The sequence below is a fragment of the Sardina pilchardus genome, chromosome 3 (assembly GCF_963854185.1).
Source record: "Sardina pilchardus chromosome 3, fSarPil1.1, whole genome shotgun sequence".
Taxonomy (NCBI): domain Eukaryota; kingdom Metazoa; phylum Chordata; class Actinopteri; order Clupeiformes; family Clupeidae; genus Sardina; species Sardina pilchardus.
Window position 1 is genome coordinate 16,862,478 of NC_084996.1, and position 11,823 is coordinate 16,874,300.

At 44.2% G+C, this 11,823-nt stretch overlaps 1 protein-coding gene across 1 annotated transcript; it reads left to right on the top strand.

The window, feature by feature from the left end:
* Nucleotides 1-511: 511 nt before the first annotated feature.
* On the top strand, nucleotides 512-11,538 carry aldh16a1 (aldehyde dehydrogenase 16 family, member A1). Its single transcript, XM_062532167.1, has 18 exons — nucleotides 512-629; nucleotides 859-950; nucleotides 1,907-2,006; nucleotides 2,486-2,612; nucleotides 4,225-4,382; nucleotides 4,604-4,681; nucleotides 4,983-5,170; nucleotides 5,343-5,501; nucleotides 5,840-5,998; nucleotides 6,115-6,271; nucleotides 6,619-6,694; nucleotides 7,447-7,552; nucleotides 8,219-8,349; nucleotides 8,624-8,791; nucleotides 9,137-9,341; nucleotides 9,440-9,625; nucleotides 9,736-9,861; nucleotides 10,539-11,538. Exons 2-18 carry the CDS (start codon nucleotides 864-866, stop codon nucleotides 10,716-10,718), a joined length of 2,391 nt encoding a protein of 796 aa, XP_062388151.1. The 5' UTR covers nucleotides 512-629; nucleotides 859-863; the 3' UTR covers nucleotides 10,719-11,538.
* The last annotated feature ends 285 nt before the right edge of the window (nucleotides 11,539-11,823 follow it).

Here is an 11,823-nt window from a genome sequence, read left to right on the forward strand (position 1 = left end):
TAGGCTAAGTAAAAAAAAAAACACTGATATCCATGCAAACAATAATGACAGCCCCCACAAGGTCTCAGACCAATAAATCCAGCCCACTGCCTAATGAGCCTGACACCCCTCGTAAGCATTATAAGCAACTTCTAGTCTATTGGTAAATGAGTATAGGCTACAACATGTTATCTAGACTTTTAAGTATACAGTACATGTTGCTTAGACTTTTGTTTTGAAATGACTCGAAAATAAACTTCCTGTTTGTTATATTTTATTTTTTATCACATAGGCCCCATGCATAGGCCTATGAATAAATATAAATGTAAACATACCAGTGCACCACACGTGAATTATATCAAGCCATTTCCTCTCTTGCGATATCTAAGGCTACATCATAAACCTAAGTGCAACTACAAAATACACCCGTTCTGAAACAGCACTGCATCACTTTAACCCATGATGTACTTTGAATCAGTGTCCAGATTGATGAGCATGGCTTGGTAATTCTGTACTTGCCGTTTAAGAGAGAGGTACATTTTGTGGGCGGAGAAATTACTGAAGGAAGGAAGGAAATCGCAAGACGTTCTCGGCTTCGTACTGGGGACACGCTTTGGGATCTGCATCACTGTCAGTATTTGTGGGAAAAGGTCTGTATGTTCTGTAATTCCTATAGGTCTGTAATACAACTTCAATAATAATTCTGCAAATAGATTTCGTGAATAAAGTCTATGCATTCGTCTGGTGCTGTTTAACTGAATTGACTCGGTCACCTGCTATTCAGATTTTGTTAGTGCAGATCACAATGTATCAGATGTGTGTGTCTAAGAATATATTTTTTATTCTGTAACTTTGGACTTTGACGGATCAACTGGACAGGTGTTATGGCTGGTAGCACCAATAAAACGGTCTTCGAGATTTTTCAAACAATGGATTACGGACCATCCAGTTCGAGCTTCTCCACTGCCCAGGTAAAGTTTATGACAGATGTCAAACAGGCACGCATTGGCTGCTGCTGATAACGGAACCATTACATAGATTTGCATCACAGATAACGTTTTTAACCGCAAAGAAGTTTTCAGTAGGCTACTGTATAACGTTACCTTAATGGTAGTTTACAGTATGCGCACGAGAATGTAATTAGCATATCCAGAGTGAACTCACATGCTAGACATGTGAGACTGCAGCGGGGTTCAGTGGTTTGTTATGTCTAACAGCTATAACACAGCTACACGATTGGACTGAGCCAGTCTCGACTTTCTGTGAAATGTGGCCTGCCAGGCCAAGGATCGAGCTTAAAGTTCACTGTTGTGACAGCTCAATGTGGAGCTTCTGGCGGAGTGAAAGATTCACCACGATACTTATCATTGGTTAACCTAGGGAGGTGGTAACAAGTGTCTGCCAATAGATCCTGGTCTGAAAATCCTTTTTGTAAGGTTTGTAAATTCTGGCATGAAAAGGTTGTAAATTCCCGTACAAGTCCAGTGCATTTAGTTTGTTTGAGTCCACCACTGTACCTCACTGCATTTTGACCTGGAGAGAGAGAGAGAGAGAGAGAGCGCGTGCGACAGAGACAGAGAGAGAGCACTTTTACACCACTGGGTATTATGAGTGGTTGACTGTGACATCAATTAATGTACAGTGAAACGATTGCAATAGTCCCTCCAGTGAGTGTAAGTCCAGAGTAAAAACATCCTAGGGTCTATTACAGATCTGGCTAAACTAAGGCTTGTGTGTATTGAATACTGCGGTTTTCTGAAGAAACCCTCACTACCATAGAAGTGTATTATATTTTGAGCATCTTGCTCAATTAATAATAATTTTGCTCTCAATCACAAGTATGAAGCTATTAACTACCGTAAATAGACCCAAGGATGTTTGTGCTCCAGAGTCACACTTCAAAGTCCTCCCTCTGCCTGTCTCTTAGTCCTGGCTGGAGCAGCAGAGGGGTTCCCTCGGCCTGTTTGTGGAGGGGAAGTTCGCCCGGCCAGCCGACAGGCAGACACGCAGCCTAACAGACTCCACAGGTGAGAAATGCCATCACATGACCTTGAGGGAGAACCCTCCAGCATATCTCTGGTTTCCAGTTTGTTTGTTTGTTTTGTCTCACTCACTGGTAGACTTCTGGTTTTAGCCTTTTACTTTTGTTTTACATTTAAGTGAAATGCACAACACCTCAAGATTAGAAGGCTAAAGTAGGCTAAAGTAAATTGATCATCGATTTGGGACATACTTTTACGCACATTTGTAAATGACTAGATGGGAACTCCGGACATCCACTGATATTTTCTATTTAATCAGCATAGATTTGCCAACACACACACACACACACACACACACACACACACACACACACACACACACACACACACACACACACACACACACACACACACACACACACACACACACACACACACACACACACACACACACACACACACACACACACACACTCACTCACTCACTCACTCACTCACTCTCCCCTGCTCTCCTGGGTCTTCAGGCAAGACGGTGGTCAGCTTGATGTGTGCAGTGGAGGAGGATGTGAGTGCCTGTCTCTCCAGTGCAGCTAAGTGTGCCAAAGGGTGGAGTGAGCTTAGTTGCCACCAGAGGGCTCAACCTTTCCTGAGGTAAGCTTCTGACTTCTGAGTAAGCACGTATTTACACAAACACACACACACACACACACACACAATAGCACACCCCTTGTTGATTTGTAATTCGTAATTGATGACAAATGGAGTGATTTGTTTACCGTGAACTGCAACTTGTGTCAGTGGTGCACAAGATCCTGGTACTTGAGGAATGTATCTCGCTGCAGCTGCCACAAGTCCAACACAGTGCTTTGGCTCCTACTTTACACAGATGGGAGGTTGAAAGGGTCCGATCCAATCAGTCAGCTTGTCAAGGTTTACAATGGGATATTTTTTGCAAAATCATAATTTCACATTTGCCAGAGGAGCATTGTTTATCGGTCTGCAAGGAAATCATATAGAGATGCGGGATACTGTTCATCATCAATGATTTCAGAGCATTTAGGACTTCCCCAGTACAGAGTCTTTATGTGGAAGCAGGTGAACCTTCTCTTCAGGCACTTGAAACTGCCTCCTCAGTATGCAGTCAAACTCAAAGCAAACACAGATAATCTAGTTTACTCTAACGTTTTCCAGTCCCAATACTGCATCTGCAGTTGTATTAGGCTAGACCCAAGTACACACTTAGTCTTTTTGGAATGCCAATAAAACCTCACCTTGAGAACCTGAACATTGATTGGAATAACTTAACACAGACACATACGGTATTTGTTCAATGGGTTTATATAAAAGGGGGAAGAACTCCCATCATGTCAATCTTGTGCCATATCCTTGCCAGTGAAGCACATTTAACTAATGCAGGCCTTACACCATATGATTTTCAAGCGATTTCACATTCACTGACTAAATTTCCAAAGTCAGAATGAGATCATGGAAGTTTTACTTTCAATCTTAGCGGTTTTAAGTCCAAATCAGTTTTTTTCTTGTCTTGGCATATTGATATTGTCTTACAACATTATCAAACATGTTTAGTCGTGTTTCATGCAAATAGTGACATGAACAATATAAAGACCAATAGTGATCTCTTCAGCACCAAACAGGAAGGGGCAAAGTAGCATACAGCCGTAGCCTATATGATTATTTGTTATATTGTTTCTTATCAATTATTAGTCGATTGTATTAGTCAGTGATGGAACAAGTCTTTAACGGTTAGGTAGGTCACACATGAAACAATGCTGCAGAAGCACAAAAATATGACTTTGACATGAGAAGGCTATCGTTTCAGTTACTATTGATACCTAGTGCACAATGGGAAATAATTTAAAGGAATCTAATTGAAGTCTTGTAAATAGTGACACTGCAAGATTCCTTTCATTGCAAAATCATAGTCTGTGATTAGTCTGAGACTAAAAATCTGTGATTCGTCTTTAGTTGTGAGAAGGTTTGAGAAGGTTGATCTTTGAAAAATCTTTTCAGAATATTCTGATGTAAGAGTGCCATTAGTTGTTCTGGTTTGAGTACCATAACACATTTTACTTTGGAAAACATGTTTAATAAGGTGCCACCACATAAAGTTCTGTAATTTCTATCAAATGTAGATTTAAAGAATCATATTTAAATTATTAATTCTCTCTCCCTCTCCCTCTCTCTCTCCCTCTCTCTCTCTCTCTCTCTCTCTCTCTCTCTCTGTCTCTCTCTCTCTCTCCAGGTTGGCGAGTGCAGTTCAGAAGCACAGCCAGTGTGTGTCTGAGCTCTGCGAGCTCTCCCAGTCTCCCTGCTCCCCTGCCGCGCTGGTGCGACTGGCCCAGTACTACACCAGCTGGGCTCAGCTCCGGGACACCCTCATCCCCGACTGGACGCCCAGAGGTGGGAGCCCCTCAGCTGTGTGTGTGTGTGTGTGTGTGTGTGTGTGTGTGTGTGTGTGTGTGTGTGTGTGTGTGTGTGTGTGTGTGTGTGTGTGTGTGTGTGTGTGTGTGTGTGTGTGTGTGTGTGTGTGTGTGTGTGTGTGTGTGTGTGTGTGTGTGTGTGTGTGTGTGTGTGTGTGTGTGTGTGTACTGGTGCTCACATGTTTATCTCTGTTTTGTTAGGTGTGGTGGCAGTGATTGGATCTGATGACTCCTCACTGTATTCCCTCTGGCTCAAAGTCTTACCAGCTTTAGCTGTGGGTGAGTCTGCCTGCAGTTTTACACACACACACACACACACACACACACACACACACACACACACACACCCATACACACACACACACACACACACACACACACACACACACACACACATTCACTCAAATTACAGTAGGTTTAATGTGGAGACATTTTGATGGCTCTGAGAGTTTATGTGTGTATGAACAGTGTAATCCATATCGATTCATATATTTCCATTGCAGTGATTACTAAGTAAGAAAAGGTGATGATGTACAGTAGGAGTGGGATACTTACATATAGCTGTGCTTTTGCGTGCCAGGTAACACTGTTGTGGTGGTCCCTGGGATGTCAACGGCCCCTCCCTCTCTCCTATTGGCTCAGCTCTTTGGAGAAGCTGGACTTCCTGTTGGAGTGCTGAATGTGATTACAGGAAGTGATGTGTCTCTAGGTGCCAAAGTAGCGCAGAATCCCAACGTAGCATATGCAACATACACTGGCAACAAACAGGTGAGTTTCTGTGGCAATCCACTGGTGTGGTACACATTAGCACATATCTGATGTTTACTTCATCATTATTTCTTCAAATATTCATGTTCTTCTTTTCTTCCACACACATCAAACTCTCTCTCTGTCTCTCTCTCTCTCTCTCTCTCTCTCTCTCTCTCTCTCTCTCTCTCAGGATGGAGAGACACTGTGTAGGCAGACGGCAGGTTGGGGGGTGCCAGTTTCTCTGTCCCTTCCTCTTGACTCTGTGTGTCCATACATTATCTTTGAGTCTGCTGACATTGACAGCGCTGTGGATGGCGTCATGGAAACAGTCTTCAAAAAGAGGAGAGAGGTATAATCATTTTAAATACGTTAGATATAATCATGGGATCAAGCAATGTGTAAAGTCTATGTGCGTTTCCAACATTTACACATTACCACTGAAAACTGTTCTTGAACATCCCTCAGGAGTATGTATGATACGTAGATCTAATATTCTCATGCTGCTCAGTGACTTCATTAGTATAATGTAATTAAGTATAACTTAATACAATAAGTATTTTTTAGTATCGTTTTTAGGGTGTTCTGTGTGCCCTGCTAAATCCAGGGTTTACTGGGGGAAAATGTAGCTCTACATCCAGCCACACGGTGTCCCTGTTGTGTAAGCTGTTGTGTTTTTGTGTGTCACAGTACCAGTGGGTGCTGTACGTGCAGGAGTCAGTGCAGGAGAGTGTGGTGGCTCGCCTGAAGCTGCGCCTGGCCGGGATGAAGAGTATCCCTCTGCAGTCCGACGCCCACAGAGCTCTGGTGGACGCTGCAGTGCAGGAGGCTGTGGGACAGGGGGCGACAGTGAGTCCACATCGAGCCTCACTTTATATGTGTTACCCATACTGTTGATGCAAATCTTTGGTAAACGTGCCAATTGTGCATGTAAATCTCTTCTATTTTGCATGCCTGCGTTTCAGATCATCCAGCCATGTTCTCCACCTCCGTCCGGTGCCCTCTACCCGCCGACCCTGCTGTCTGGGGTCGCCCCGTCTTGCCAGTCGGTGATCTGCCCTGCGCCCGGTCCTGTACTGCCCCTTCTAACGTTCCGCAGTGCTGGAGAGGGAGTTACTCTGGGTACTCTATCATAATATACAACGTCAGACTATTGATGTAGATGTCTGTGTTGATAGAATCATGTTAGAAATAAAACTAACCTTGCATTGTATTGCAAATTAGTTACACTTTGTCAGCTGTAGGCAGCGGCGAACTTATATTACCTAGGTCTCCCGACTGGAGTGCATGGAGTGTGCTTCCCTGTTTACGTTTCGGGCAGTACTTCTACTAACCAGAGCAAAACAAAATTACGCCGCGGCTGAGAAACTATTATTCAAAATTCCAAACTATTCCTTTGAGACAAAACAAGTCTGGCCGAGCTCATTGGCAGTGTTGTCTGATTAAAAACATATGTCGTCGTCTCCCAGGGAACCACAGCCCTCATGGCCAGGCTGCCTCCGTCTGGACAGAAGACCTGACTTTGGCTCTGGAGACCACCAAGAGGTACACTGAGATGTGTTTTTCTGTTTGCAAACACGCCTCTTTGATTATAGGATTTCCGGGGGTGATTTGATATGACTGACTGTTGCTTTACATGTCCCTATAAGTGTAAGTAGTCTGAGCAGGTAATTTTAATTCAAAATGGCATAAAAGTAAAAAATCACCGCTCATCTGTGTGAGGTGCAGGATTAAGAGTGACTGGATATTTTAAGTTACAGACTCTGCCTGATGAAGGTCTAACGACCGAAAGCTAGCAATCAGTAAAGCTATTTTTGCTCAAAGACTTGAAGTGTGCGGATTCTTAATTCAAAATGGCATGCAATGAATAGGTTAACAATTTACATCTTATTTTACGAATGAGCGCAAACTCCAATACAGTTTTGACTAACCAACATCTAAATCATAGTAGTAATACAGTTTAACACCAATTTATGCTTTTTGCCATCCCTAACTTTCCTACATAACCCTGTGTTTAAAAAGAGGCTAAACTCCCCTCATTGTATAGGCTACTTGTGTCTGACTCCAGCTGCCCAGCTGTTTGTTTGTTTATTTGAACATTTGACCTGTCTGTTCAAATGTTTAAATCTCATTTAGTTTCATATCGTCTTTCAGAGCACATTGAATTTGACGTTGAATTTGCTCTGTGTACGAAATGTGTTATGTAGGCAAGCTTACAGTATTTGTTAACTGATTAAGCTAACTGTAATCTAAGGCGTTCTGTGAGAAGAGTGTTGACATTCCTCTTCTGTCCTCAGCCTGGCAGTGGGCACCGTGTGGGTGAACTCCCTGGGCGTCTCTGACCCCTCGCTCTCGCTCTCAGGAAGGAAGCACAGCGGCAGCTGCACAGACGGAGGAAGGGAGGTGAGCACCACTCTATGACGGTGTTTTTGTTGCAGAGCTCACAAGCACTCGTGGCAGTAGATTTTGTACTTGTAGCCAAAAGTCACAAATGTGTGTATCAGTAAATCTGAAGTCACAGAGATTTTGTTTGTCCTACTTCTACCACAGCTGTAACGACTTCACAAGTCCTCGGTACAAATGTGCACAAATTCCATGCCACACATCACAAATAAAAGACATCCTATGCTCACATTTTTGCTACCATTACCTCAGTATATTTGGTGCAAAACACATTTGCACACCTGTATTTACAAATGTGAGAACATGAGCAAATTGTGTACATTTGTAAACTTTTATGTGAATTAATGCAACACGAGTTGCACATCTGTAGAACATTTTCTTCCACATGCATTTACAGTATTTAATCATCTGGGTCTGTGACTATTTTCTCGTATTGCACAAGTCAAGAACTACAACTGCTTGAATCTGCCGCTAGGAGTCTCAAATGCTTTCTGTAGCTCTCACTTTTGCACCACACATAACATTTTACGACCGTGTAAGGGTCTTTAAATTTGAAGGACAAGGACCTAGGGAGTCCTAGAAAAGTCCTTAATTTTGACATTGAGGAAAGCGTGGGAAGGGAACCCTGACTGTTGTTAACCTGTAGAAGTGCTGTGTGTCCTGCAGGGCCTGTACCAGTTCCTGCGGCCATCCCACTCCTCCCCCCTGCCCCGCTCCTCTCCCTCTGCCCTGGACTACGCAGGCTTTGGCGCAGCTGCAGCCAAGGTGTCCGTACCTGAGGGATTTGACCCTTCCAGGTGTGTGTTGAAGAGAGAGGGAGAGGGAGAGAGAGAGAGAGAGAAAGTAGTGTGTGTGTGTGTGTGTGTGTGTGTGTGTGTGTGTGTGTGTGTGTGTGTGTGTGTGTGTTTTAACATCAACTTGTGTATTTAGGTGATGGTGTCCCCTTGAGTAAAACAGTAAAGAACTAGAGTAAAACAGTAACTTTTGATTCTGCCCACTTTCTCTCCTTCTTTTTCTCTTTCTTTCTCTATGTCTGTCTCTCATGGTCTCTCTCTGTTTTTGCATTTGTAGCATCCCTCGCTCCTACTCCCACTTGGTCGCGGGGCGTGCGTGCAAAGCTGACTCCGGCTGCAGTAGGTCTGTCCTGTCACCGGAGGGCGCTGTGCTGGCCCACTGCCCTGATGGGGGACGCAAGGACGTTAGGAACGCTGTGGAGGCAGCCATGAAGGCACAGCCAGGGTGAGCCCAGATCACGTGCCCTGACGAAAACAGAGGTGTTTTTTGCCCAGGAGAACAGAGACCTGGGCAGCGTCAATCTAGTGTGTGTGTGCGTGTGTGTGTGTCTGTGTGTGTGTCTGTGTCTGTGCGCGCATGTGTGTTTGGGGTCAAGTTCAAGCAGGGCTCTGTTAAGCACTTTGACACACATTCATAATACTATGCCACTATATGAAGGATGAAGTGTGTGTGTGTCTGTCTGTCTGTCTGTCTGTCTGTCTGTCTGTCTGTGTGTGTGTGTGTGTGTGTTTTAAGGGGAAGGTGTGTGTACTCTATTTGAAACTCATCATGCTGCTCTACTCTCTGCAGCTGGATGAAGAAGAGTCCTTCTGCACGTGCTCAGTCCCTCTACTCTCTAGCTGGCCTCCTTGCCCAGAAGAGGCAGCCACTGGCCACATCGATTCAAACCCAGACCGGCCTCTCTCCAGAGGAGGCCACGCAGGAAGTGGACCTCAGCGTTTCCAGGCTGTACGAGTGGGCGGCTCGCTGTGACAAAGATTTGTGTGGAGTGCCTGTAAGCCACCATTTTCTAGTTGCTTCACAAACTCAACAGACGTCTTGTCAAGTTTATACAGTATCTATTCTTAATCAAATGTCCTTTTGTTGTGTTAGTTTCTCCCTCAGTCAGGCTCTGCTCTGTCCATGTCTGAGCCAGTTGGAGTGATTGGCGTGGTGCTTCCTGACTCTAGGCCCCTCTTGCCTTTGGTTTCATTGATGGGGGCAGCAGTTGCCATGGGCAACGCTGTTGTGATGGTGCCCAGTGAGAAATACCCACTGCCCGCACTGGAGTTTATTCAGGTGTGTTTCATGTGATGCTGTTGGCAAAATATGTATTATGTATACGGGCATGTGTTAGTATGTGTGTATATGAATGTTTGAGGACATTTTTTCCTGTGACTTTCTTTTAGACGCTTCAAAGTTCTGATCTTCCAGGGGGCGTGGTTAGTGTAATCACAGGAAGCAGAGATCAGTTGACACAGGCGATAGCCAATCACAGCGTGATCCAGGCCATATGGTACTGGGGCAGTAAGGAGGTAAGTCTCTGTAACCCACCTGTGTGATTTCACATCGTCATGGAGTTTTCAGCTTGGTCATTGCGTTGCACAAAACATTAGCTCAATGTGTTTTTTTAGTTTCCTGTTACTGCCCTCTCTGCCTTCGCAATGTCTTGTGTCCTATCTGGTGGGAGCAAAGTACACCCCATGTTAGCCATTATGATCTTGCAAAATACGTAGTGTACATGACCAACAGAAGGCATATCCCGTGGAAAAGGTTGATAACGAAACCATAAAAGTCATGTGAAACCATATCTGACACTCTGCGTACAGTACAACTGGAATGAACCTCAGAAAAAAGCCGTGCTCTCTTGTCCTGTATCAATATGTTTCAGATGCATTCTCCCTGACTTGCACAAACACGCAAAGTAGAGTCCAAATTCATTGAGGATTTGAGGAGACCACAGCAGCTAGACATTAACTCCTTGCTTTACTCTTGCCCCTCCATGGCCCAGTCTATTTGTTTGACTCCCGGGCTTTCAAACCTTTGAGAGAAAAAAAGTAAAAAACGTAATCCTGCTTTTGTGTTCTAGCATAGGGTATGTATTTTTATAGACTTAGACTGATCCTCTTTCTCTCTCTTTCTTTCTTTCTTTCTTTCTCTCTCTTTCTCTCTCTCTCTCTCTCTTTGTTTCTTTCTTTTTCTCTCTCTCTAGGGATGTCAGTTCCTGCAGCATACCTGCTCTAGCCCTTTGAAGCGCCTGTGGCTCCACTGTGAGGGCGACGAGGGGAAACCCGGCGGCGGAGCCCCCTGGACCCTCCCCCAGCCCTCGCTCATGGAGGACATGTGGAGACAGGCCGTGGTCTGGAAGAGCGTGTGGATCCCGACGGCCTAAAGAAGAGCCGAAGTCTGAAGTAGTCTGAAGTGATGCACTCAGCAGGGAGCAATGAGATTAAAGAAGAGTTGAATTAATGTTCCTTTTTTCAGGAAGGAGGGCACGGGGGGATTATTTTAGGTTATGGCAGGGGCAGAGATTGCGTAACACACTGAGCTACATGTGAAACAGACATTTGGACATTTGATTTTTTTTTCAGATGGGGATCAGGATCAAGCGTACACTTCTGTTTTTGTGTGGTCACATGGGAGACTCTGGCTGTAAGGAATGAGGAACAAAGGATGTCCTCGCGTTAAAGCATGTGACTTTTGGTCTTAAAACGCATCTTGTGAAGGAAAAACAAATTTCCCCTTGGTGGTCTACATGTCTTTCTCACAGTCAGAGCTTCTGCATCAGTAGATGTGAACATGAGTCATAATTTGCTAAATCATCCATTTGGAAAACAACTGAAAACCAGTGAAAAGAGAAGACGAATGTTGGGCTAAGAACTCACAGGAAGCTCTTTAAGAAATGCTACCTCTAACTCTGCAGTGCCATTACCCATACATGATTAAATGTTCCCAAAGGGAGCATACCTCATTTAGTTCAACACACTGCCTTAACAATTTAGAGCTAACATTGAAACTGGGATTTTGGGGCGCTGCTAAAAATTAAATGGACTCGGCTCAAATGTTTGGATTAGATTCTAATAATATGCTACATATAAAACCGGATGAGTTGAAAGATAGAACTCACAGGCAGATTTCTGAAAATGTGTCTTGAAGAATCCCTCATATTTTCAGACCTGTCTCTGATGTGAAAATAAAGAACATTTCTTGGATCTTCTGAATTTAGCTCACATTTGTTCCTTGGTTCCTTTGTAAATGTAGCCTACAGTACAGTCTGTATAGTGTGCTGGCACTACATTCTTTTCATGACTCCTACATAGCCTGTACTGTAGACTTTTGGCCACACCTCACTCAGGCCTCTGTAGTCAGTCACACACACACACGCACACACACACACACACATCTATCCAGATAAGGAAATCACTCAGGAGCGCCAGAGTGCTTAGTCACAGTGACACAGCAACTTCAGACCTAGTGTGAGTCGACACTGTTATGTA

Excerpts from the sequence above, each read along its gene's own strand:
- aldh16a1 (XM_062532167.1), top strand. The coding sequence starts at position 864 with ATGGCTGGTAGCACCAATAAAACGGTCTTCGAGATTTTTCAAACAATG. Across the intron at positions 6,695-7,446 it reads GCTCTGGAGACCACCAAGAG|CCTGGCAGTGGGCACCGTGT; the intron begins GTACACTGAGAT and ends TTCTGTCCTCAG. Across the intron at positions 9,626-9,735 it reads CCGCACTGGAGTTTATTCAG|ACGCTTCAAAGTTCTGATCT; the intron begins GTGTGTTTCATG and ends ACTTTCTTTTAG.